At 52.2% G+C, this 27,845-nt stretch overlaps 1 protein-coding gene across 3 annotated transcripts in view; it reads left to right on the forward strand.

The window, feature by feature from the left end:
* The window catches only part of ABR (ABR activator of RhoGEF and GTPase), a 172,576-nt gene that overhangs the window by 63,311 nt on the left and 81,420 nt on the right, over positions 1-27,845 (forward strand). For all 3 annotated transcript variants that reach the window (XM_045773297.2, XM_045773296.2, XM_045773298.2), the window contains exon 2: positions 18,060-18,244. In XM_045773297.2, the coding sequence (XP_045629253.1) occupies positions 18,060-18,244 (185 nt within the window). The remainder of the gene's footprint in view (positions 1-18,059; positions 18,245-27,845) is intronic.

The following is a 27,845-nucleotide window of genomic DNA, read 5'->3' on the forward strand; positions in this document are numbered from 1 at the left end:
CCCCTCCTTTCCAAGTTCTTATTCCATGAGTCTGGGGGACTGGGATGCTTTAAGAGGTCAGGTGGCTCTTGGCCAGAATGTCCTTCGTGTAGGATTGTTGTCTCACACTGACTCCAGCCAGTGAATGAGACTTTTGTGGAGTGGGATCAGGAGCTGGGAGGCTGGGGATCAGTGGTATCATGGAGACATTTTAGCTGCGGGGGAGTTCTAGACTTAGGGGTACTTTTGTGCAACACAGGCAGAGAACACAACGGAGCGGAGAACTGTAAAGCGTCACCTGTTGAATTCTGCGTTGCTGGGCTGCCTGTGGGCTGAGGGAAGCGGGGGTGCTTTCGCTGGTGGGGTGCTGGCTCAGAAGGCAGGGAGGGGGCCGCGTGGTGGTGGAGAGGCCCATGGTGCAGTCTCTCTCCCCCTCCTCCAGATCTCCTCAGGCCTTAGAAACGAATCTTCTAGAAGTGGCAGCCACTGCGGTGACACCGTTTTTGTTCGGAGCACGAGAGGGGAATCTATTGCTTGCTTCAGGGCCACCCTCCCTTATTTCCAGTCCTCGGACAGAACTGGGGGAAGAGCAGAGTTTTCGGTAGGGGTGTGCCCACCTCCTCCCTCTTCGTTTGTTCCCCCCACTCGCCCGCCCCCAAGTGGGAACAGAGCTGTGTGAGCCCAGTCGGAGTTGCTCACTGCCTGAGAATTGCATCAGCCCCGCCTGGCAGGCTGGAGCGGGAGCCTGTTGCTATGGTGACCGCGGGGCTTCACCCCAGTGAGAAGGATGAGTTAGTCGCAGGGTGTGGTCTTCTCGCCTTGCGATGCTGTCATGTGACAGGCACACGGTCTGTGGGTCTGTATTTCTCTTCCACGCGGAGATGTGTCATCTGCTTAGGGGGGCAGGATGGGGCGCTGACCAGGTCTGGTGTGTGTGCCCGGAAGGCGCAAGTGGTTCCCTTAGCCTTTCTCCCTCCTTCTGGAAACGGTAGGTGATTGGACCAAGTAAACCAGCTTCTGGGGGAAGGAAGGGATCCAGGATGTCACCTGTCACCCAGTACAAGGGCAGCTCTGCATCCCAGCCAATAAAACCTGTCGTGATTTTTTTTCTAAACCACGTGACAGAGCTCACCTACCTTGCTAACGATAATGGACGGCTTGGCCAAACCAGCACAGTACCTTGGTTCAGATCTCCTCTCTCACATTTTGCCTGTAAGGGGAAAGGAGGGGAAAAGCCCACATTCCAGCGCATCAGGCACCTACTATGGGCTGGGCACTGCACTAAATGTTGCCTCATCATTGCGTCATCTCCTTACCTCTACACTGGGGAGTAGGTAATACTGTCCCCACTTCGCGGAGGAGCAGGCTGAGGGACCCAGAGAGTTTCAGCTGACTCGCCCAAAGAGTTAAACCTAAATCTTTGAGCTTCATGTCCAGTGTTCTTTTGGATTCCAGATCCTGCTAGAATCAGGAATTCGTAGGATGTCTAGTAATGAAACACACGGTCCATCTTCTGGTGGAAAAACTGTGGCAGTGTCTCCTCAGAGAAAACGACGTGTCTGTGTAGGGCACTGCTGTCTGGAGCTGTTTCTGACTTCGAAGCGGGAAGAATGAGAGATGTGGGTGTTGCCTGTGGACAGAGGAAAACCCAGGAAGCAGTGAGGTGATATCAGGGCAGGCACTGACAAAGCCAGACTTGGTTCATTGACGGAGCTTGGGATTGCTGCCTGGGACCCTCTGGGGGTGAAGACTAATTGACAGATGAATTCTCACAGTGAGAGGTCTGGTGAGAAGGTCCAGGGTAAGATGGAGAAGCAGGAGAACAAGGGCCTGTGCCACAGCCTGGTGATCAGATCTGACCTGCCCACAGTAAGCGTAGTTAGTACTGAGACGGTGCTAGCACTCTTTCTTCTAAGTGCACTTTAGACGTACTTCCTCATTTCATCCTCACAGAAACCCTGCGAGTTTGGTGCTATGATTCTATTTTGAACATGAAACAGAGGCACAGAGATGTTAAGTGACTTGCCCGAGGTCACACAGCTGGTAAGAGGTAGAGCTGGGATTCAAGCCCAGGTAGTCTAGCTCCAGAGCATGAGCTCTTGACCACTGTGTCTGCTCCTAGCTTCTGGAAAGATGATAGGGAGTTAGCTTGTGTGGCCCACCCTGGGGAGTATGTGTGTACATGTATGCCCACGTGCGTGCACACACACACACACCAATATACTGGCAATGGGAGTGAAGGCTCAGGACTGCACTTCTGAGCTTCTGTGTGTTGGTGGCTGTGGCCTGTGCATTTGCGGGAGCCCAGGGAGACCTGTACCTGTGTGCATGAGGGCCCCTTCCTTCTTCCCTTCCTGCTTTTCTGGTTCCCAGGAGGCTGTGTGCTCTGCTGGCCCTGGTGTAGCGCTCTGGAACATACTGCTGCAGACTGTGTACCTGGATTGCTTGCCTACTCCTGTTGAGGGGCCCCAGGCCCCGAGGAAGGAGCTTGGATCTAGGGCCGAGAGTGGACAGTGGTCCCAGGACGAGCAGGCAGTGACCTCTTTGTGTCTTCCCAAGGGCCAGGACTTGGGGGATAAATGATGATGATAAAAATTAAAAAAAAATCAATATCCTCAACAATAACACCCCCTAACATTACTTACTACATGCCAGGCATTGTTCTCAGTCCTTTACTTGAGTTAACTAACTCATTTAACTGTCACAGAGCTCTATGAAATCGTGGTATTTTTATTATCGTCATTTTATAAAGGAGGAAACTCAAGCACAGAGAGGTTAAGCAAGTTGCCCAAGGTCACACAGCTACAACTGGGATTTGAATTTAGATAGCCTAGCTCCAGAGCCAGTGCTATGAAAGCACTGTACACTACTATGCCCTTCCATGGCTCCTAGAGGAAGCCTCCAGACTCTATACCCCTTCTCTCGCCCTCAATTCAGAATCTTGCTCTCATTTTCCTGGGAAACTGGGATGTGCCCACTTGCCTGCCTGGAGGTCCTGAGTATGAGATGCAGCCTCTGACAGCAGCCAAGCCCTGGGATTTGTGGGCATTGTGCCCCTTCTCTCCTCTCATGCTCACATGCCCAGATGTGGAAGGGACATTTCCAGGAGGGCTCCTGGGAGCAAAGGTAATTGACCTTGGCCATTGCTGCTGCGGCCCCATCCCACCAGTCTGCCTGCACTCAGACGATCCAGTGTAAACACCTGGGGCAGGGCAGGTCCTGCCAGCCCTGTGGGCCCTGGGACCTGTGTTTCTTGGCCTGTCCTCTCTGGCCTCTTGTCTACAGCCACACTTGTTATGAGAGCCAAGTTGAAACATCTCTTTTTCCTTTCCCTCCCCATCCTGTGTCAGCCCCTGGGCCATGTCTGGTCCTGAGCTTGATTCTTGGAGGAAGCTTCCTTCCTGCGGGGGGGTAAGGCTGGCATCTCTCGCGGCCAGGTGGGAGGATGGAGCTGTGTGGATCTGAGTGAAAGACGTGGGAGGTGGCAGAGGGGTGGGGGCAGAGCCAGGGGAAGTGGTGACCTTGGGGGGGTGTTGCATTTCCTGCTGCGGCCCCTAGGTCCTTCTGTGTGTTCTCCAGGACATCACTAGGGCAGGTTGAACACTGTAATGGGTGCCCAGGTGCTGCCTGATGGGAGAGGGAGTTTTGAAATTGGAGCCAACAGATGTCTGGCAGCCCCTGCCTAGGGCAGAGCCAGGCTTGTCTGGTGCCAGGAAGTTGGCAGCAAAACCAAGATAACTGTGGACGTGGAACCTGCCTATGGAACTCAGAAAGTGACTCCAAAGCCCTCCTTGGAAATTAAGTGGACTCCAGGACTGGTTTAGTCCTCTTGCCCCTGCTAATCCCCACGAAAGAGTTTCTGTCTCTGGTTCTGCTCCTTCTGCGCCTTCCTGTCTGCTTTTTTTTAATTATGTTTTATTCTATTTTTAAATTGTGATAGAATACATAAAACAAAACTTACCACCGTAATCATTTTTAAGTATGCAGCTCGGTGGCGTTAAGTACGCTCACGCTGCTGTGCAACCGTCCCCGCCATCCATCACCAGCGCTCTCGTCATCTTGCAAGACTGAAACCCTGCACCCATTAAACACTAACTCCCCGTTCTCCCCGACCGAGGCCCTGGCAACCATCAGTCCACTTCCTGTCTCTGTGAATTTGACTACTCTAAGTACCTCATGTAAGTGGAATCATACACTATTTGTCTTTTTGCGACTGGCTTATTTCACTCAGCATGATGTCCTCAAGGTTCATTCACACTGTAGTGTGTGTTGGAATTTTTTTTCCTTTTAAGCCTGGCTACTATTCCATTGTATGTCTATTACCACGTTTACCTTTCATTTATGCATTTATCCATCATTGGAGACTTGGGTTTGTGAAGTCTTTTGGCTCGTGAGTAAGGCTACAGTGACTGTGGGTGCTGCCCTGTCTCCTTTCGGGCTTACTTCACAATCAGCAATAGGCCATCCTTGGGGCTCGGTCAGGGGTGGGCTTGCCGGCTTGGTCCTGGGAGAGTGGGCGGGTCACCAAGTTGGTGGGAAGGCTTGGCCCTCAGGTGCCAGCGTGTCGCTGGTAGGCAGGGGCCTCTGCTCCACGTGGCCACTCAGGGACCCAGCCCAATGGAGGCTGCCCCTTCTGAACCCATGGCCTCCAAGGTCACTGCAGCAGGAGAAGGAGAACGGAGGAGTTTGCGTGAGGGCTGATCAGAGCAGAGAGTCAGAAGGTGGCGGGGCCTTGATGTGGATATGTGTCCATATCTGTGTGTGCGTGTGTGTGCATGTGTGTATAGTGTGTGTGCCTGTGCGTGCCTCTCTGTGTGCGTGTGGGCAAAGAGCAGAAACAAGCTGGCTGGGCGAACCGCAGTGCCCCCCCCAGCTCAGCCCTCACCTGGCTTTGTACGGCTCCAGAGGAAAGGTGATTTGGTGGTTCAGGAAGAGGCCCCTGCCTTGGGGAGGTCCTCTCATCTCCTCTCATCTCCTTTCTTCTCCTCTCAGCGGATGACAAAAGGAACTTGGAACAGGCAAAACCACTGATGCCCTGGAGGTGAGGGGGCAGAGAAGGGCATGCGTTTTGAGGCACCCTCATAGGGCCCCGTTCAATAATAGAATGATTTTTAAGGTGGAGGGAAGCTCTGCGGAGTGCCAGCAGCTTGAGCTGAATGCTGGCGAGTCTGTCCTCCTGGAGCGTGGACAGAGATGTGCGGTGTTTCTGTGCATGTATGTGTGAGGGTGTGCGGGCCGACTTCTGCAGAGAAGGGTGGGGGGTTGAAGGGAACCCCCAGTGTGGAGGGCAGGGCTCATAGATTCCGATCCTGGCCACCACCCAAGTATAAGGCTGCTCTCGGGGTCTGACTTACTGACCCCTCTGGACCTTACATTATCTGTTTCCTGAACTGTCCCTTCCTACTTCTCAGCACTAGATTGAGATTCATTTAATTTTTCATAAATACTCTAGAGACTCATGAAACCATATATGGGAGAGGGGTCTCTGAGGAGGCCATCCCAGGCGGGCGATAAGTGGGATTGGATTCAAAAGTCATTGTCATAATGGTCTTTTGATTCTCCCTCTTCACTGCATCCTATGCATTCCCCCTTCTGCCTCTTTGGGGCCAAGGAGCATTTGCCACCAGCATGCAGGCAGAGGGGAAGAAGAGCAGAGCCTTAAATCAGTCCAGGATCACGACTTGTCATTAATCCATGACAGTTCAGAGGGGAAGCTGGAGACCAGTTAAAGCTGTTAACTCTAACAAGGGTTAGAACTCCTGTAGGATTTGTCAGAGGGACCTCCGGACCCCAGACCCTAAATAATTGAATTGGTCGTTATGGGAGGAGATTCGGAGGAGTTTCAGCGAATGGGATCAGCCAGTTGGCCGTCACCCAGCATCTGCTGGGTGAGCGCTCTCCAGACTCCTGCCACCTAGTGGGGGAAGCCAGAATAAACCAAATGCCAAATGGGAAATTGACTTTCTTCGTAGAGGAGTGTTTTTTGTTTGATTGATTGAATGCTATACTGTTTGTGAAGTATTTCTCGTTTGGCATCTGATAATGCTCTTCAGAGCGGCCCCATGGAATGGGCGGTGCAGCTGTACCATCGCGTTTCACAGTGAGAAAGCAGGAGCTCCCAAAGAGTGAGCCGTTTGCTGCAAGTCCAGGAGCACTGGGACCAGAACCCAGATTTGTCTGACTTTTGGCCCCAGGCTTGACTCATTGTAAGCCAATGACTGATTGTAAGCCAATGACTAGTAGCAGTGGGGGCTGCCCATTCCTGCTTGGGGTCCGTTCCTTTCACTGCATCTGGCTAATAACGCAGGAGATGTTTGTTGAATGACTACTGCTCATTTACACAGAAAGATTTCCTCTGTGATGGCAAGGTCATCTCACCATTCTGCATCAGGATTCCTACGTGGTCAGTGGGCATATAACTGCTTTTTCTATAGAGTTCTAGAAATTTTCTATAGAGTCCTAGAAATTCTAGGTCCCTGTGCCTGGGTGGGAGACTTGGTCCAAAGAGTAGACTTTAATTTGTGGGTCTATTGTTTATTAGCCTCGCCTCTTGGCCCTGGACAAGACCCAGAACCTCTTTGAGCCTCAGTTTCCCCCTGTGTAAAATGGGGGACTAATATCCACCCTGACAAGTTCGCATATTGTGAGATCTCAGCTGCAGGGTTGCTCCGTGCCTTATAAAATACGGTGCAGATAATAGCATTTCTCTTCAATCTCTCTGAGCCTGGACACTGCGGAAGCCACTCTCTCGTCTCTGCCCGGGGCTGTTGGCAGGCCCCTGCCCCCTCGCCTGCTGCTTCTGCCCCTGCCGCGGAACCCCATGACCTAGGATTCCTGTGCCTCACGCTTTGGGGCCCTGGCTTCTCCAGGCGGCCCCCATCTCTGCCTCCCTCCCCAAGGGAGCCTGGAGGTAGAGGATGTGATCGAATCTCCACGGCAACCAGAGAGGCCCAGGCATACCCCCATGGGGGACATGGAGTCTGTTCCCAGCTTCGAGGCCGAGCCAGAACCAAGGGCTCCAACTCCAACTCTCCGAGGCACCTCCAGGAACCAGTTGCCCCGTCGCCTCTGCCATGTCTTCCAGTTGCCCCTTGGCTGGGTTAGTGCCCCTGCTCCGGGGCCTACGTGAAGGCGTCCAGGTGAGGAGGAGGCTACCCTGTGGTCCAGGTGGCTACTGCAGGCCCTGCGTGAATGGGACAGGGCTGCTCTCCCCCCAGCCTGCCCCTGGTGTACAATCTGAGTAAAGCCCTTTATGTCCACCTCCTTCGTCTCCTCCCAGGTAGACCTCCCAGTCCTTCGTGACTTAATTCAAATCCTGCCTCTGCGAGTAACCTTCCCTGCCCTTCTCATACCACGTGGCCAGTGGCTTCCCAGTGCTGTTTCAGAGTTGGGTTTCATTGGGATGCAGGGTCCTTGTCTTAACCGGTGGTTCTCTGCCTTACAAGACATTAGAATCACCTGGGGATCTTATAACAGCCCTGATGCCCAGCCCCCCCCCCCCAATTCAATACGGATCTCTGGAGGGGGAGCCAGATATGAGTAGTTTCCAGACTTTCCAGGGGATGCCAGTGAGCAGTGAAGTTTGGAACTGGTGTCTTGAAGTTGAAGATCTGAACTGTTCTGATGGTCTGTGATGCCTTTCTCTAAGCTGAGCCTCCTGAATATTGGCTGATGGAGGAACAGTTGGGCCAACCAATGGGACCGTAGCCCAGGGGTCTGTTTCCAAAGCCCTGATTCTGTTTTTTTGTTTTTTGAGGACTAGGAGATTCCTGAGGGCACTCACCACACAGGAAGAGGACCAAGGTGGTAATGACGGTTACTGTTTAGCATTTGCCCTGGGCCAGGTGCCTCGCACTAATATATTTTCTCCTTGGGACCCCATGGAAAACTCATGAGGTATAGACATTATGAGTTTTCCCCATTTATAGATGAGGAACCTAGGCTCTGGCAGGTTAAGTAGCTTGCCAAGGTCACATGGCTATACGTGGCAATACTGGGATTATAACCAGAATCTGACTCAAAGTGCAGGCCCTGGACCACTGTGCTATCCCGGCTCCCCAGCCCCTCTCCTATTGGCTGTAGAGCAGGGGTACGGAGAAGGGGGCGGCTGGAAAGAGGCTGGTCCGGGGACGCCTCATCTTAGTGCCATGCTACCACCGAGGGTCTCCCAGGGCTATCTCCTAGATCTGCTGGGGTCACGGGGCCCTGAAAGTGTCCATCCTGCTTTCCTGTCCCTTCAGCTGAACTCTGCTGATGACTGTTCTGCCCACACACTGTCCAGGTTCTTTAACCTAATTATGTTATTTAATGTCAGCTCACAACCAGCTTGTGACATGGGCATTGTTACCCCCGTCTCAAAGATGAGGAACAAAACACAGTTCTTCCAGTTCTATGGCAGCCCAACTCTGGCACGGGCAAGAAGACCCTAGACTATGCATCGGCCTTGGGGTCTTCGAGTCCCCCACGTCAGAGGTGGGGAGGCCAAGTTTCATAGCCCTGCGTGCCCCTCAGCTGCGTGGAGATGAGGTTCACTGTAGGGGCTGTCCGCCTCAGAACTGACCCCAGCGGTTGAGCCTAGCCAGCGTCTTGGCCTCCTGAGAATGTGGGAAGACCCACCTTAGTTGGAGGACGAATTTGGGGGAGTTAGAGGATCTGGCGGGAAGTGAGCAGATCTGGGCATCTCCTGGGGAGGGGCTCACACTGGGGAGCCCTACGTGTCCAACAGGGTCACTGCAGGCCTCAGCCCAGCACCTGGCATCTGGGGAGGTCTGAGCAGGGAGCAGAATCATTTTCTGGGAGTTAGTGACAGGACGCTGTCCGTGCAAGAGAGCACCGGGACCGCAGCTCCTGCTCCACCAGTCTGTTCTGGGCAGTGGCCCAGACAAAAGAGCGCAGTTCTTAACCCCATTCTTTGCAGCTCTGTTCCCCTCACTGGGACCAGCTTCTTCCTTCCCTTTCTCTCTCTTTTTTTTTTTTTTAAAGATTTTATTTTTATTTATTCGACAGAGATAGAGACAGCCAGCGAGAGAGGAAACACAAGAGGGGGAGTGAGAGAGGAAGAAGCAGGCTCATTGCAGAGGAGCCTGATGTGGGGCTAGATCCCATAACGCCGGGATCACGCCTTGAGCCGAAGGCAGCCGCCCAACCGTTGTGCCACCCAGGCGCCCCCTTCCTTCCCTTTCTGTCTCACTTCCCATCCAGGGACACTCAGACCTTGTGGGCCCTGACAGCAACCCACCTGCACCATCTTTTCTGGTCGTTCAGGTCCTGCACGTTATAACGGTTAAAACACCGGTCCTGGGGTCAGACTATCTATGTTCAACCCTGTCTTGCACGTGCCAGCCGGTAAACCTTGGGCAAGTGACTTCACTCCCTATGCCCTCCCTTCCCCAATTGTAAATGAGAATCATAATGGTACTGCTTGCTTGGTTTTAAATGTTACATGTGGCTACTTGCGTAACTACCCCCCAGAATAAGATAGAGAACATTGCCAGCACCCCAGAATGTTCCTTCCTGCCCTTTCCCAGTCAACACCCACTGCCTCCCACAGCCCGCCCCTGGGGAGCCACGGACGAGAATTTTTATCACCAACGATGGAGGGATACTTCATATGAATGGAATCCTGTGTCTGCACCCTTTCGTGTCTGGTTTCTTGTTCAGCATGTTTGTAAGATTTGTCCATCACTGGGTGGCCTGGAAGATCTGGCTGTGCACAGCCCTGGGGCCCAGCACAGTCGCAAATGGCAGTGAGCGTGCATAGTTCCACGCCGGGAGATCCCAGAGGGCAGGAGCTCAGTCTATGCCCCTGGGCTCTGTTACCGCCCAACGCAGCGTGTGGCACACAGAGACTTCTGATGTTCTCTGAAGACCTTCGATGCTGCTTTGGTGGGAATGATGGTCAGGACTGGGTTCCCCCAGCTGTTCTCCCCAGGTTGCCCTTCCCCATTCCTCTGTCGGTTGGAGGGCAGGAAATCAGCTTTTCACCTAATATGAGCCCTCATAGCACCCCTGCTGGGAGGGCAGGACTGTTCCACACCTAGAACTTAACTTGATCCTGCACCCACAGGTTCTTAGAGTGGCCAAGGAGAGGTTGGAAAGATCCCCCAAACTGCCCTCCGCCTCTGGGTTTGGAGGTCGGGTATAGCAGGACGCACAGGACGTTTGGCTATGTCCCTCCATCGCTGGTGCTGGACAGCCTCGGGGAAGGTGGTGAACAGCTTGACACCTGTGTCAAGGTGACACCACCTCCAGCTGGTGAGGCACCCCTTCCTCCTCCCTTGCACCTACCAGAACTTAGGCTGGTGGAAATGAGGGCTGGTCATTTGCGCTTGAACCTACCCCCAACGGGCCAACTCTCCACCTTGCCCCAAAAGAGCATGTCTGCGGTCACTGTGGTCTGTCACTGGTTGGCTCCCGTCCTGTCATCTGGCCCAGGCTCCATGACAGGCTTGGACTAGGGAACCCTATGTTCACATGTGGTCCCAATCTGGATGACTCCTAGGAGATCTGGGGGTCCCAGGATTCTGCCTGCATTGTAACACAAGAGAGGAACATAGGCGTCAGGCAGAATTATCTGAAGTTAAGGATATTGGGCAATGATGTGGCTGGCAAGACCCCACATGAGGGAATGGTCCAGATCAGCCAGCCCCACTGGGTCCTGCCTAACTCTAGGCTTGGTTCACGAGGCCCTCGGTATGCCAGTCTGTGCCCACTTCTCCAGGGTTATCTGCCACCTCACCCGCCTGCTCACTCAGTGTTCTAGCCATGCTGGGCTATTTATAGTCCCCTTGAGGGGCCCTGCTGTTTTACATTTTGTGCCTTTGCCAAGCCTCTTCTCGTTGCCTAGAACTCTGCTCCCATCCCCATCCGCCTGGCAAGCACCCACACATCCTTCAAGATTCAATTAATAATATTAATAATAGCCGCTGAGATTTATAGGGTGCTTACTATGTGCTAAGTGCTTTGTGTGCGTTATTCCAGTTCGTCCTCAAAGCGGCCCTGGGCACTTGGCCCCTTCGTCATCCTTTCACATTCACTGGGTTAACCAATATCCGTTCAGAGGAGGCTGCCCTGTGCCAGGCACTCTTCTGAGCACAGAGGGATTAGGAAGTGATGGAGCCTGGATTGGAACCCAAGCTGTGGGACCCCAGGCTGTTGCTCTTAGGCACAGTGATAAGCCACCTCCCTTTGAGCAGCACCTCAGCGCTTCCAGCCATCCCCCCACCCACACTGTTGCCTCCTCCCTCCTCTCTGCCTCACCTGTGCTGTCCTTCCGTCATGGCACTGAGGACGTCTTCTTGCTCGTTGGACAGCCTTCCTCTGCTGGGCCGTAAGGGAATCACTTAGGAATGTGTTTAAGTGGCAGAAAATCCAACATTCAGGGGCTTATATTTTTCCCTTTAGTAAAAAATGAGATGGGCTCTCTCTGGTGTGGTTCAGTAGCTCAACAGCATCTAGGAAACGTCTGTGTTCTTTCTTGATCATATCCTCACGTGGCAATATGGCCACCGTAGCTCCAGTCATCACACTTGAGTTCAAGGCAAGAAGTCCCTTTTTTATCCTCAAAGCAAGGGCCTTGCCAAAGGCCCCATCATGCTTTCCTTGGGTCTCATGGACCGGAATGATGTCAAATGGTCACTCCTAGTTGCAAGAGAGTCAGAAAAAGCGAGCATCTTGCCTGGAACTGGGTCCTTTGCCACCTTATATAAAACCGGCGTAAGGTACGCAGGGATGAAGGGAAGATGGATGTTGGGTAGGAGACAAGCAGTATGTGCCAGTGTCCTAGAGAGCAGAGCTCAGGTTAATTTCTCCCAAATTCTTAGAACCTGAATGCTTTCTGATTGTTTTGTGCTGTTGCCTTGCACTTATTCTATGCACCTAGAGACACTTCTATTTTTTCAAACATAGTATCATACTGTACACACTGTTATTTCCCTTTTCAGGTAATAAGATGATATACACCATCCGTATAATTTTAATGGCTACATAGTAGTCCATCTTGGAGAACTACTATACTTTCCTCAACCGATTCCCTATAATCATTCAGTTTGTTTTTAATATTTCACAATCATAGACAACCCTGTGATTAATAACCTTGTAACCTTATTTTTAGATACGCTTCTTTTTTAAAAAAGATTTTATTCATTTATTAGAGAGAGCACAGAGGGAGAGTGAGAGGGAGAACCAGACTCCCTGCTGAGCAGAGAGCCTGGTGGGGGACTCAATCCAGGACCCCGAGATCATGACCTGAGCCGAAGGCAGACGCTTCACCGACTCAGCCACCCAGGCGCTCCTAGATACACGTCTAAGTAATTTCTTAGGACACAGTCTTGGGTTATACTGGGTTAAAAGCTGTGCCAACTATTTAAAACTTTCGAAACCAGTTACCAAACTGACTTCAGACAAATTGTGCCATATCCTCCAAGAGTTTCTTTCTTTCTTTTTTTTTTTTTTTAAGATTTTATTTTAAGTAATCTCTACACCCAACATGGGGCTCAGACTCACAACCCTGAAACCAAGAGTCACACGCTCTACTGACTGAGCCAGCCAGGTGCCCCCATAACCTCCAAGAGTTTCAGAGGCTGCCTGTTCCCTGACAAGTTTGGGTATTTTTTTTAAACCTTGCTGATTTGAAAGAAAAAGTGTGTGTGTGTGTGTGTGTGTGTGTGTGTGTGTGTGTGTGTACTTGCATTTTCTTTGATTACATTTTAAATGTATATATACATTGACCATTTGTAGCTCCCTACTTAATTTTCTCTTCATTTTTCTAACATTTAGAAAGTTGAAGTGTTCACCTTTTTCTCATTTTGCAGAAGTTTGCAAAAGTGCTTTATATATTCAGGAGACAAGGAAGTTCCTGGGAGAAGGGTGCAGCTGAGACGGATTCGAAGGCTAACTAGGATTTCACGGGGTGGACAAGGGGTGAGGAGGGTGTTCTAGGTCTAGGAACAGCATGTGCAAAGTCCAGAGGGGGAAACCAGTGTCGTGTGTCTGGGGACTGTATTAATTTCACAGGGGTGCCATGAAAAAAAAGTTACCACAAACGTGGTAGCTTAAAACAACAGAAATTTATTTTCTCACAGTCTGGAGACCAGAATCCAAAATCAAGGTGTTGGCAGGGCAGTGCTCCTTGCTGAGATTGTAGGGGAGAGTTCTTGCTTGCCTCTCCCAAGCTCTCTTCATGTGGCCTTCTGTGCCTCTGTATCCTCTCTCCTTCTGTCGCCCACAAGGACACATCATCAGACTTAGGACCCACTCGGTTAATCTAGGAAAATCTTATCTCGAGATCTTCAACTTAATGACATCTGCAAATACCCTCTTTCCAAATAAGGTCATATTCACAGGGACTGAGGTGAAGATTTGAACATTTATATCTTTTGGGGGCTACTAGAGAACCCACTGCAGGGTCTGGAAGGTGTCTTATATTACTCAGCAGTGGAGTATGACCCTGTAAAGGTAGATTCACCTGCTGACCATAAAGGGCCTCAAGCTGGGACGTTTGAGTTTTACCCTTGAAATGAATGCGGAACTGTTGAATTTCGAACAGGGGAGAAACACGATCAGATTTTCAGTCTGGCTCATGGGGAGATAGTGTTGGAATTGTCCTCATAGGAGATGGTGACGGTGGGAAGGGGTTGGGGAGTGGAGATAGTTCAGGGTATAGGAGATGAAGAGCAGGAAGAAGGAGGGATCTAGAATGACTCCTAGGTTTCCTACTTGAGCAATCTAGCATATTAATTTGGGGAAAAAGGTGGATTTGAGGTTCCTGAGGATGGAGATGTCCAGGAACCAATCAGAGAGATGGGTCTACAGCCCAGCCCTCTCCCTGGCGTGTAAATACAATTTGGGGGAGGGAGCAAAGCAGGGGTGACAGAAGCTTGGAGAGCACCAATTTTTCCCCGGCATTTTATTATGAAAATTTTCAAACATACATAAAAGTGTAAAGAATTGTATAGTGGGGGCGCCTGGCTGGCTCAGTCAGTAGAGCATTGACTCCACCTCAGGGTCATGAGTTCTTGAGTTCATGACATGGAGTTGGGCATGGAGCCTACTTAAAATTAAAAAAAAAAGAAGTAGCATTGTGCAGTGAATACCATGTCCCCACCATCTAGAGTCTATAATTATCTGTACTTTGGGGATGTTTTCTGTTTTCTACACTTGCTTTGTCATACATCTCTCCATTCCTTTGAGCACCATCAATCCATCTCTTTTTATGTGTTTCAGTCGGCAGTACGTCTCACTTAAACACTTAAGCATGAATGTCATTAACTAGACGAATGCTTCCACCTGTGTACCCCAAATCCCTGTCAAGATACAGAACATTTCTTTCTTTCTTTTTTTTTTTTAAGATTTATTTATTTTAGAGAGAGTGTGTGTGCAAGTAGGGGGAGAGACAGAGGGAGAGAGTCCTTAACCAGGCTCCCTGATGAGCACAGAGCCCGATGCGGGGCTTGATCCCATGACCCTGAGATCATGACCTGAGCTGAAATCAAGAGTCCAATGCTTAACCGACTGAACCACCCAGGTGCCCCAAGATACAGAACATTTCTATCACCCTGAAAGTTCCCTGTGCCCCTTAACAATCAACTGCTGTCTCTGCCCCAACCCCAGAGGTAACCAGTGTTTCCTTTTTAATTTTCAGCCATAGAGTACTTTCGCCTGTTCTAGAACTTCACGTAAGTGGAGCCATACAGGGTATGCTCCTTGGTGTCTGACCTCTTTCACTTAGCATAATGCCTGTAAGAGTTATTTCTGTTGTTGCAAGTATCAGTTGTTTGTCCCTTTTTATTGGTGAGCAGTATTCTATTGTAAGGACACTTGGAGAATACCTGTTTTTAAGGGGTGGGCAGAGACGTAGAGACCAAGGAGAATTGGAAGGCAGTGAAGGCAGTAGGAAAAGCACCTAGACAGAATGTCAAGGAGAATCATCTGGATCAGTTACAATTATGTTTGAGTACAAATAAAAGCTAGATAACAGTGCCTTAAATCATATGAGCATTTTTTTCTCTCGTGCAAAAGTCTGGGGGCGCCTGGGTGGCTCAGTTTGTTAAGCATCTGCCTTTGGCTCAGGTCCTGATCCCGGGATCCTGGGATCGAGCCCCATGTAAGGCTCCCTGCTCTGTGAGGAGTCTGCTTCTCCCTTTCCCTCTGCTCCTCCACAGCCCCCCCCCCATTCACGCTCTCTCTTTCTGTGTGAAATAGATAAAATCTTAAAAAAGAAGAAGAAGAAGAAGAAATCTGGAGGTAGACAGTCCTGGAGTGGTATGGCAGCTCATTATGCCGCCACCAGCCCAGGTTCCCAGCTTTCTGATCATCAGCTTCAGCACTGGCTTCTATCCTCAGTGTCACCTCATGGCTTTTGTGGCTGCTGGAGCTCCAGCCATCCCATCTGCTTTCCAAACTGGCAATAGAAGGAAGAGACATCCGGGGTGGGGGTGGGGGTGGGAAGTGGCATACCTTCCAGCTAAACCAATCTTAAAACCGATTTTAGCAGCCTTCCTCAAAGTTTCACACATATCCACTTAACATCTCATTGGCCCGAACTTAATCATGTGGCCCACACCACTAGGGAAAGTAGTCTTTTAGTTAGCCACTGGGCACACTGCCACTCCAAATATAATGATATTTCTGTTACTAGGAGGGGAAACGGATATTGGCTGTTAGCAGCCTCCTCTGCCTTCTCTCTTGGAGACCTGGCGGCCAAGCCTTTGTATCCATGGCCTCTCACAGAAGCCTGTGCTTGGTCGATGTCCATCCTCCTGAGTCCCCAGGGCTCCTTCCTTCTCTGAGGGTTGGTTTCTCTGTCTTCTCTGCATCTTTTGTATCCCTTTTCCTGGTAAGGGCTCTCCTGGGTCTCTGACTAACTTCCTGGCCTGTAAGCGTTTGACAGAGGGTGGAATAAAAGGGAAAGTATCCGGGAACATTTGCAGAGACTCTGTGTGCACTTTCCTCCACTCCCGGGCCTCCCCCACTGCTGTGGCAGACACCCGTCCCTCCTGTCTTTGGTCAGCCTCCCCTGACCAGGAGAGCTGTGGAAATAGACTTCTCTGGAAGTTAGAAACTCAAAGGGAAAAGGATGGCATTTGGAGACAGACCTGGGTTCAGATCCTTTCTGGGCAAATCTTTCTGACTCATTGACTTGTCTGTAAATTGGGGATGGTAACAACAGCTTACCAATGTAGCTAGGTTCAGAGGAGTGGGGGATGCAGGCCCGTGGCTGCCCCTCTGATGAGGATGAATTGAATCTTATCCGGATCTGGTCCCGTGACCTCTGGAAATAGAGGTCAGTGTACAGGAGAGTCAGCATGGCCTGCTGGAATCTGAACTTTAGACCAGGTCAGGTTCTCCGTCGCTCCCACCTCTGGCCTTGACTCCGGGCACTCACAGGGCAGCCTGGAGCCTCCTGGAGGGGCGATGGCAGGTTAACGTGATGTTTCATTCCCTCCTCCTGTTTCTCCAAAGTGAGTAGACCTCACCAGACAGCCGGGCCCCCTCTCAGGGCCAGACGTGGGCCAAAGGGATGCTGCAGCTTCTCTGCCTTCCTTCTGCCCCCCGGAAATAGCAGAGTTGGCTCACCCCCTGGCAGCCTCACGCATAGGCCCTGTGTCCTCCGGTCAGCGGGCCCTGTCTCCATGTGCATGGCATACGCACATTTCGGGGGCTGGACCCTGTGGTTCTTCACATGCATGCTTGTTCTGGGGAAAAAAATAATAGCTTACATCCTCTGACAGCTTAATGGGCCATCAGCACAGGGACTGGAGAGAAAGTCAGGGAGCAGGTGCGGCAAGCCTGGGGGAAGCTCTCGGCTGCCAAAGGGCCAGATTGGACGAGTAGAGCCGTGGCCAGACGCCCTGGTGACCTGTTGACACCATTCTCAGGCTGCTGGCTGCCCAGGGGCTGGTATGTTGTGACAGAAGAGGAGAAGCCAGGGCCCCGTGGAGAATTTGGCTCAGGCCTGAGACCTGAAAGGGACAGTGCATTCCTCTGCTCATTCATCCACTCCGCACACGTTTCCCGAGATCCTGCCGCATGCTGGGCACACAGCGATGACCGAGACACCTAGTTCCCGCCCCAGGGGCACAGGGACAAATGCGCAAGATCCACAGAGGCACTAGAAGGCCACATTGCTGTCATTCTGAGCTGAGACACCAGGGAGGACGTCCTGGAAGAAGTGCCATCTGAGCAGATGATGGGACAAGGCCCAGACGGGGTGAAGGGCAGTGAGAGGGTCACTCATGCCCCTGCAGGAGAAACGCCCCTGGTGGAGCTAGGGGGCATTTCTGAGGTGCTGTGCCCCCGTGGGCCCGGCCTGCCATCCCCAGGAGGGGCATCTGTGCGTGGGGTCTGCAGCCTGGTTGGGGCCCGCAGTGCCAAGGCTGTTAACAGCAGCTCGACGTCCCTGCAGCCTTTTCCTCCCTCTTCTCTGAAGGGAGCCTGCACTGAAATTATAGAAATAAGTGCCAGCTTTCGAGTCTGCTGTGAAGCCACGTCCCTGCCAGGCCTCGGAGCCACCTCCTCGCCCGCACTCCGCCAGCCCTGCGCTCCATCTTGCGCAGGGGCCTTGTTCGGAGGAGTGAGGGCTCCCCGGGTACAGTGCCTCAGCCCTCCACCCCGAAGCTGCCCCCCACACCAGGGATCGGCTCAGTGTACAAATGGTACCCGAGGAGGAGGGGCTCAGGAAGTGACATCGCTTGGCCCGCCCCACCTCCTTACTCCCTATAAAAAGCAAAATGGTGACTCAGAAAGGAGAGTTGGAAGCGTCCTGCCTCCTGCTCCCACTGTGAATTTTTAGACTTGGAATTAGGCAGGAGGCAAAGGCAACAGCGGCTCGAAATCCGCAACTGACATGCTATTAAGCGGGTGGGGACTGTAGAGCTGCTGTTCCCCGACTCCCAGCAGCCCCTGAACCGCAGCCCAGCGCCTGCTGGCACTCCCCAGCCCCTCGCGAGGCCCGGGCCAGGCCGTGCATGCTGCGTTGGGGGGCATGGCCGCGGGGGGTCGCCGCCGGCGCCCACTGCGCTACCAGTCCCTGGCAGCCCTCGTGGAGGACTCTCAGTGGCCTTTCTTGTTCCTTGTCTCAGACTTCAGCTACGGGGCAGACGACTACGACGGAGAGGGGAATGAGGAGCAGAAGGGGCCCCCGGAGGGCTCGGAGACCATGCCGTACATCGATGAGTCGCCCACCATGTCACCCCAGCTCAGTGCCCGTGGCCAGGGCGGCGGGGACAGCATCTCCCCCACCCCACCCGAGGGGCTGGCACCTGGGGTAGGTACACCGGCTTTGCCTTCTGGGTTGGAGAAGAGGGTGTTGTAGGGGAGGGGGGCAGGCCAGGCATGGGCGTCACTGGCCGGGCTCTACTCGGGATGCTACTGGGGAAGCAGGTCTGGGGAAACGAGGGCCTGGATGTTTTTGGTACCCTCGTCATCTCACTTTAGTCCTGGGCCCCTCACAGATGAGGCTCCCCCCCACCTGCTGCTCTCTCTGCCACCCCTGCACCTATCTTTGCCTCCTCTACCAGCCATCTGCTTCCCTGGGCACCCTCACTTCCTCTCTCAGCTTTCTCTTCCAGCCCCTCTTGGAGCAGGATGGGGCCTGGGGGAGGGAACAGGCTCTTCTTTCTGGGCCGGAGCGGGGCAGGGGCTGCACACGTGACCCATGGGCTGTAGATGTCCAGATGCCGGCTCAGCAAAGCCAGGCTGGTCTCTGCTCTCTGTGGGGTGGAGTGAGCTGCTCTGGCAGCATTCCCTAAGATCAAGAGCCCCATTCTGCCCTCCTCTGGTGACTCTGGAAGGGACTGAGCCCTAATGGTGTCCCCCTCTCCTCTTGTCGACTGCTCCAAAGAGAAGCATTTTACGAGGAATATTAAGTATGTGCTTTGAGACAGGCTGGGAGGTTTGCAGTCCTTGTAATTAATGCTGTTTCTGGCCGCAGGGCCTGGCTCTATCTGTGCCCAGCTTGTACGCCAGCACCTGAGACACAGGAGCGATGAGACAGAGGGGTTCTGGGGGCTGTTTTTCTGGAGTTGGGGAGAATCAAAGCCATTCCTCCATGTGAGGGTGGGGGTGGGGCTTGGAGTGCCCGGTCCTGCTTGGTAGAGGGCTTGTCCAGGTTTGTTCTGGGGGGGGGGGTCCCCTTTCTTCCCTCTAATACCCCCGAGGAGCATTCACTGAGGTGCTGTGGGATACTTGTTCCCCTCCTGAAGGGCCCAGCAATCCCCACTCCAGCAGGAGGGCTGCCTGGACTCTACCATTTCTGGAGAACCCCCTGCTTCTTTCCCTCCCAGCCTCCTTGGCCACCCTCCGCCCCTCTCCAGAGCTTTCACCCCCTCTTCACACACCGGGGTGGCTGTTATAGCCTTTGGCAACAAGGGCCTTGGCAACCAGCTTCCCACTTGGGGGAAGCCATATTGTTGCCATGGCAACAGAGGCCGAGGCGGAGCTTAGTGGTTGCCAGGCAGTGCTTGTTTGGAAACGGATGGTGGGGGCAGGTGGGAGGTGGAGGGGAGGGCTGAGGTTCAGGACCCCCACAGCTGGCATTCTGGGATGTCATCCTGTCTTCCCTAAGGAAGGTGAGAGACCACCATCTTGGATAGGCAGGGTAGGGTTTTTCTACTGATGAAGGAGGGAGTATTCTGGGACCTGAACTGAGGCCAACCAGAGGAAACACGGAGAACACTGTTGCTTCCTATCTCTGCCTTTGGGTCTCTGACCAAACAGAGCTTAGAGGACCCCTGGAGGACTCAGCTGTTACCCCACTATGAGCAGGTGCAGGAAGATTCACTGTAGGACCCAACCCAGGGTCAGGAATGCTGGCTGAGAGTTGAGACCGTGCAGCCGAATAGAGCCGCTCGCTGGAAAGAAAAGCACCTTTGCCATTTTCTTCTCCCCTGTCTGCCTTCCTCCTTGCTCCCTGTCCTGGTTCCTTCCCTCATCACATGACCACCTACGTTGCTGGCGTGCTTGTCCATTGATTTTTAGGTTCCTTGGTGAAATGGTTGGATGCTTTCTCCAGTGAAGCAGGCACAACGGGAGACACCCCCATCCCACCCCACCTCCCAGCCTAGAGCTCTGAGGCTTTGGGGCAGTGACTTTTTTCACCTTGTGGCTGCTCATTTTGCTTGGTGGCTCACGAGGGAATAACTTGGTTTGAGGACTTTGAAATCCAGAGGTCCTACAGTGACAACCGACTGAGGGCTTGGGGCTCGGGAACCCCAGAATTGATTTTTTACACCGCTGGCTAGAAGTCATGCTAGGAGGTGGGGAGCATTTATCCAACTTGGGGATCCTGGGGATGATTCCAGCCTGGTGCACCCCGGCCTGTGGGCCCTCCCTCCTAGACTTAGTCCCGTTTCCGCCCTTTCGGCTGGGTCGCTGGCCCCATCTAGTGGACTCCACAAGTATTGCTGTTTACATTGGGGTGCTGGAGAGAGTTGACACACCCCTTCCTGAGTACTTGGGGGTTGTTTTGGTTAAAAACAAAACAAAGAAAACAACAAAAAAAGAAAACCAAGGTTTCTGCTACTTGGCTCTGTTCATTTGGCTAGGCAGGGCCCCTCCCTGCCAGGCTTCCTGTTGGGGCCTTGGGAACCAAGGGGACTTTTGGACTAAATCAGACAATTGTTCTAGATATTCAGATGTCTGGCCTCTGGCAGCTGGGCATTTCATACCCAAACTGCAGCCAGCTTGTTCTGGGGAGCCTAAGGTTTGGTCTTTGTATTTGGTCAGGGTTCTCCTGAGACACAGAACCAATAGGATGCCTGTCTGCATCTGTGTCTAGATCTATAGAGAGATTTTTGATAAGGAATGGTGCCCTTCCTTATGGAAGCCAGGAAGCCCCCAGACCTGCAGGCAGCAAGCTGGACACAGGGGGATGATGTATAATTAGTTCCAGGTTGAGCCTAAAGGCCTAAGAACAGCAGAGCCCCATGGTGTGAGTTGCAGTCTGAGGCCAGCAGGCTCAAAATCCAGGAAGAGTCAGTGTTTCAGGCTGCGTCTGAAGCCTGGAAGAGACTCATGTCTCAGCTCAACTGACAGGAAGAGTTCGCTGTTATTTGGCCTTTTTGTTCTATTTGGGTCTTCAGTGGATTAGATGAGGCCCACCCCCCACAATACGGAGAGCAGGCTGCTTTACCCAGCCACCTGATTCAAATGTTAATCTCACACAGAAACGCTCTCACCGACACACTCAGAATAATTTTGACCAAATGTCCGGGTACCCGTGGCCCAATCAGGTCGACACGTAAGTGTAACCATCGTTACAGTCGTCTTATTCAGCAGCTCAGAGAATGGAAGGAACGTGAGCTTTGACTAGAGGAACACCTGCTACTCTCCAGCTGTGCGACGCTGGACAAGTGCCATAACCCCTCTGAGCCTCACTTTCCTCATCTTTATTATTTTATTTTAAGATTTTATTTATTTATTTATTTTTTTAAAAGATTTTATTTATTTATTCGACAGAGATAGAGACAGCCAGCGAGAGAGGGAACACAAGCAGGGGGAGTGGGAGAGGAAGAAGCAGGCCCATAGCGGAGGAGCCTGATGTGGGGCTTGATCCCGGAATGCCAGGATCACGCCCTGAGCCGAAGGCAGACGCCTTAACTGCTGTGCCACCCAGGCGCCCCTAAGATTTTATTTATTTGAGAGAGAGAGAGCATGCGCGGAGGGTGGGGCAGAGGGAGATGGAGAGACAGGATCTCAAGCAGACTCTGTGCTGAGTGTGGAGCCTGATGTGGGGCTTGATCTCACGACCCCAACATCATAACCTGAGCCGAAATCAAGAGTCGGACGCTTAACCGCCTGAGCCACCCAGGTGCCCCTTGCTCATCTTTAAATAGGACCAACTGCCTGCAGGATTGTTGCAAGGAGGGATTGGGAGAGCTCAGGTGAGGCCTGCAGCATGGGGTCTGGCTCATCCCGATGCTCAGTCCTTGGTGACTGGGACCCACAAGAGTTTTCTTTCCAGCTTTGGGAGCCAAGACCACTGCAAGGAACTAAGCTAATGGTATTTGCTAGACAACAACTGAATCTGCTTTTTTCTCTTTTCTGGGGTTGGATCAGTCCTGCCAGGTAGGGTAGCCCAGCTGAAGCCAGGTCCCTATAGTGTTGGCAGGACAGACACATGCTCCTCACTCCCCAACATGCCCCTACAGCCTTGCTCTGCTGCTCTTGTCGTAGATATGCCCCAGCTGTGCACCCCGCTAGGCATCAGGGTGAAAGTTGAGGCTCCGCCCTGCAGACCCCTCACGCTTCTCAAGCCCAAGCTGAGCAGAGCTCCTTAGTAAGGCCAGGGCCCCATACCACGGCTGGCTCGATTCAGCTGAGAGTGCCTGGTTTCACCTTGAGAAGGAAGGGCAGGGGGTCTTGATCTCAGCTAACAAGTGGAGGCACACATTCCTCCGCCAGGACCATGGTCTTACAGAAAAGCTTGCTCCCCCCAAGCCATAGACTCCTCTGTCTCCCTTCTTGGGAGATGCCGTAAAAAGTGGAAACAAGGCAAAGCTCTGGGTGTCGTCTCCGTGCTAGCATTTTCTAGCTGTGTGACCTGAGGGATGTCACTCATCTTGTCTGGGCTCCAGTTTACTGAACTGTAAAGAGAAGATACTGAGAATTTCCTCCTTCCTGACCTCACACAGCTGTGGTGAGGTTTCCATGAGACAGAGTTAGGCAGGGCGCTTTGCAGTCATAACGTTTGTACACGTGTGGGTGGGACTGCTCAGTGTCAAACTCATTCTGTAGTTCCTGTGGTACCCAGACGCAGTTCAGAGGTTTCTAATAAAAGGCTGAATTGAGGGGTTCAGGCTTTAGCAGGAGAATCCGAAGTAAGGGTGGCAGAGTGTTGGAAGGATCACCATCGTCCTTCCCGGCTCCACCACCACCACTTCCTCCTCCTCTCCCTTCTCCTCTCCGCCTTCGCCCCCCCCTCCGCCCCCGCAACTGCTTGGACTTGCACTGAGCCTGGTTTCTCCACTAGTGCGTGCTAGCACTTTCTTTCGCGTGGATGATGCGCTCTGAGCCTTCCGCCCTCAGGGTTGTGGACTGGTTGCTTCTGTCTGGAGGGCGTCCAGACCTGTCACCGTGCTGCCTGTGTGGCAGAACGAAGAGCACGCTTTCTTAGCACTTCCTAAATGTGGGCGCTGTCCCAGCACTTTATAAACATTCGCTCGCTTCATTCCCCCTCACCACGACCCTGTGAGGAAGGCACCACGATTGCCCCCTTTAACAGCTATGGAAACTCAGGTGAGAGAGTTGCGCAACCTACCCAGGGTCCCACGGCTGGTAAGTGGTAGGCTCCTCGTCACGGCCACTCTGTGTGACCTCTCCAGAACAGGAGCCTTAGCCCTTTGTTTCACCTCTTTCTGGCTGTGTGGCTTTGGGCAACTTGCAGGGCCTTGGTGCCCTCAGCTGTAAATGAGGATAAATCCTCCTATCTGGAAGGGCTGCTGTGAGGACCAAGTTGACCTGGTAACTGTGAAAACACCTCGTGCCTGCCACACAGAGGACCCGTTCCTGAGATGGGAGTTGAGTCTGAATCTCTCCTGGGACGTGAACCCCGTTCTCCATGAGTCCCCAGCTCTGGCTGCCCTCGCACCATCCTGTCCCCTGCTCTGGTCCTGGCACGGGTGGCTCAGCTCCCAGCGCCATTCCTGCCTGGTGCAGGCCCTGCCGGGGGGCACCGCTGGAGAGTATTCGGGGGAAGAGAGACACAAAGAGGAGAGCCCAGCTGCTGGGAAGGAGGTGAGAGCTGTCTTGGGCTATTTCTCACTTGGCACAATCTGCCTTTCCTTCTCCCCGGCTCCCACTGCGAGGGTGTTCCCCTTAAGCCCACCTTGCTAGACACCAAGCCACTGCCAGGAGTCTGTGAGCTAAGGAAGGAGGGAAGTGCTGGCAATTGAGATAAAGCCACGCTTGGCCTGCTGCATTTGGCACTGGTGGATGGATACTCACCCTTCCTCCCTCCTCAGCCTGGTTTCCTGTGGTAGGTCTGTGCTCCCTTCAGCGCGAGGAGCCCACATCATATGACCACTTTCCATAGGAACCACCCATCCAGTCTGAATCCCTTGATTTATCTTCTTGGGAGACCCTTTGCCGTGCCCTGTAAGCTTCCATATCGACTCACTAAGTATTTTCGGAGCACCCACTTTTTACAAGATATTGTCCCAACTGCTGTGGGGAATTAGCATGCTCAGGGGTTGTCCCAAATACACTCTATTTCAAGGCCATCTGTGCAACAGCCTTGAGAAATGTCCAGCATCCCAAGGGAGGAGTCATGTGACCTCAGGTGGGGGAACCAGGGAGGGGAGTCCGTGGGAGGCAGCCTCAGATAGTAGGTAGTGTTCTGCCTGGGCACTGGTCAGAAAGAACATTCTAGATAAAGAGGGCTGTGTAAGTTCTGGAATGTGGGGAGACCTCTAGAAGTTTGAGAAAAGGATAATGGCCTGCTGGGCATTGAGTTCAATGGAAGAGGTGGGAGGTGAAGCAGGGAGGGAGCTAGGGCCCCCCACTTCTGTGCTTCCCACACCCCACCACTTCTACCAAAGAAAAGGAGAATAGCTAGTACCTAACAAGGGCTGACACTTGCCAGGCACTGCCCTACATGTACTAGTCCTCACTGCAACCCTGGAGTTGGTGCCATACCCCATTTTACAGATGAGGAAACTGAGACCCCCAAGTTTGAATGACTTGCTCAGGGTTACACAAATGGCAAGAGGCAGAGTGAGGATTCAAATCCATAACTGAGGGGAGTTCTTTTCGGTTTTGTTTGTTTTACGGCATGAATAGTGTCGTGTACTGGTTTATACCCAATATGTGCTTTATGTAATGAAACTCTATGTATGATTTTCAGAATGACTTCTATAACAGAGAAGGAAAGGCAGAGGGAGCAGTGCAGTTATCGGGAAGATGATGCATCTGATTCCATCTGTGGCTGTAGCAGACTCTGCCTGCTCCTGGCCCCGGCCCCTGGGGGTCAGTTCTTATTGGCCCAGAGTCTCCAGCAAATCTGGGGGTGGAGCTTCAGCTTTTGCCAAGAAAGTTGAGAGGGCCAGGGATAGTCAGAGAGTGGGGAGAAGAGGCTTCCAGCCCAGGATGAGGCCCGGAGGTGAGAATGTGCCTGGCCCATTAAGGGGAGAGGGAGTAGCAGAGACTGTTGTCAACAGTTTGATTGGTCGAGTCGCCAGCAAGGGCCCCAGTGCCCTTGTTTGGGCTGACTTGGTGGCTTCCTGTGGGCGCAGAGTGAGCAATGTTTTAGAAAGAATAATCTGATGTCAGTGGGAGGTATGACTGTTGAACAATGGTCACGTCACGTCATTCCCTGCTTAAAAGCCTCCAGTGCCTTCCCTTTCTCCTAGTAGTAAAATCCAGCCCTTAGCAATGCTGTCAAGGCCCTGCTTGATCTGACCACTTGACCCCTGCCCATTTCTGCAGCCTCATCACCAATCTCTCAACTAGAATGTGAGCTCCAAGATGGAGCTTCGTCAGTTTTGTAAACAAATGTCTGTTCATCGAAAACTCTAGTTCCTCGAACTGTACCTGGCGCTTAGTAGATGCTCAGTAAATGTTGGTTGAATGATTGAATGCACACTCGCCACCCAGACTGAACTCATTTCCTTGTGCTCACACAGTCCTGTCTGTCCTGCCCCGCTGCCCCCTGCTGACGTGGCTAACCCCTGGTCATTTTTAGGTATGCGTTTCAGTGTCACCTCCTCCACAGAACCTTCTGTGACACCCCCTTTGCTGCTCAGTTGCACCTGTCTTGTGCCCCAGAGCTCAGTCTGCTTTCCCAACCGTAGTACTTGCCACACTTCTTTTTTTAACTTCTTTATTTTCCCTGATTACATCACTGAAAATTCTAACTTTACAGAAATATGTAATGTAGAAAGTGAAAGTCTCCTAAAGTCCCATCCTACAGACAGAACTTCTTTTAAGAGTTGGTTGTATACTTCTTCCTATTTTTCCATGTGACATATCAGATGTATACTTTTTTTTCTAAAATCATACTGGTACTGTTATGCAATTCATTTTCCTTATTTTACTTAATAAGTCTTGGACATTTTGCACATCAGTAAGTAAAGATCAACCTCACTTTTCTTCTTTATGACTGCATGCATGTTTCACTTTACGAATGTTCCATAAGTCACTTAACCATCCCCTTCTGCTAGACATGTGGGCTGTTTCTAGTCTTGCATTGGCATAAACGTCACTGAAGTGAATATCTTTGTACATAGATCCTTGTGTCCTTGTAAAAATGTTTTTGCAGAAAAATCCCTTAAAGTGGAATTGCTGGGTCAGAAGTTGTGAACCTTTAAAATCACAATAGATATTTCCATGTTCTCCTTTCTGGGAGAGTTGTACCTCAGACCCATCGTTCTGAGATTGTGCCCCATTCCTGGCACTGCCTTGGCTCACAATGGTCAGCCTGTCCCCAAACCTGTCAGCTCCATGGAGGTAGACATAGTGTCCCATTTGTGGCTGCATTATGAATGCCCAGTGCACAGTAGGCAATTAATAAATACTTATTGATTTAGTGGCTAAGAGAATGAGGGATGGAGAATGAGTGTGAAGGAAGGCCACTGGGTTTAGGGAGAGGAAACTATTGGTGGCTTTGAGACTCTGGGCATGGCAAGTGTCAGAAATCTCAGTCGGTTAAGCATCTGACTCTTGATTTCAGCTCAGGTCATGATCTCAGTGTTATGAGGTCGAGCCCCATGTCTGACTCCATGCTGGGTGTGGCGCCTGCTTCAGATTCTCTCTCTCCCTTTCCCTTTGCCCCTCCCCACCTTCCTCTCTTAAAAAAAAAAAAAAAAAAAACGAGGGGCGCCTGGGTGGCATAGCGGTTGAGCGTCTGCCTTTGACTCAGGGCGTGATCCCGGTGTTATGGGATCGAGCCCCGCATCAGGCTCCTCCGCTGGGAGCCTGCTTCTTCCTCTCCCACTCCCCCTGCTTGTGTTCCCTCTCTCGCTGGCTGGCTCTATCTCTGTCAAATAAATAGATAAAATCTTAAAAAAAAAAAAAAAGAAAAGAAATCTCAGTCAGTGCCCCTCGCCCGTGGGGCAGTCCATGCCCCTCACCCACCATAGTGTGGTTCCAGGCTACTTCTCCAAGTTCACCTCCTGCCCCTTCTCTATTCTGTCCTCCCTCTGTGTTTTGCTTACCAGAAGTTCTCCTTTCTGGCCTTCCTCCCTTTGCCTGCAAACTCTTCCCCTTTTCCAGCTGCTGCTCAGAAGCCACTCTCCTGTGAAGCTTTTCCTCTGAGCAGGGATAGTGCCTTTGTCCTATGTTCCCACTGTGTTGATCACTGAGACACTGTCTCTTTTGTTCCCGCATCCTTCACTTCCTATAGGTTGAGAGCACTCTAACGGCTGTGTCTCCCAGATTTGTGTGTGTAATGCCAGGCCTTCTCTGGGTGTGAAGGAGCAAACGAGTGAGCGGATAGCTGGACAGGCAAGATCAGGACTCAAAATGGAACATGATTCTGACTGTGTAGGGGCGAGATGCTGCAAACTATGGTTGGGATGGTGGCTTTAGAAGAGGAAAAAGAAGAACCCAAGGGACTCAGTAAAAGGGATGTGGGGCCCAAGGGAAGGAAGAGTCGCAAGATGGCAGCCCTGCCAACAGAAGTGGAGAAGCCAGAAGGGGAAGCTGGCTTAGGGAGGGGGAAGGTCATTTGGTCTGGATATGTGGAGTTGAGGGGCTGTTGGCAGGGCTTCCAAGTGAGGAGAGCCAGCCGACAGTGTAGATGTCACGCTCGGAGCTGAGCAAGATGCGGGAGCTACAAATGCTGATGGCTGCCATTGGCCTGGAATCGCAAAGGGAGGAGATCTCCAAGGGTAGAGAGCAGCGGGCTGAGGCCAGGCTTGAGTGGGGACTCC

Source organism: Ursus americanus, chromosome 23 (genome assembly GCF_024610735.1).
Source record: "Ursus americanus isolate L20-20 chromosome 23, mUrsAme1.1.p, whole genome shotgun sequence".
NCBI lineage: Eukaryota > Metazoa > Chordata > Mammalia > Carnivora > Ursidae > Ursus > Ursus americanus.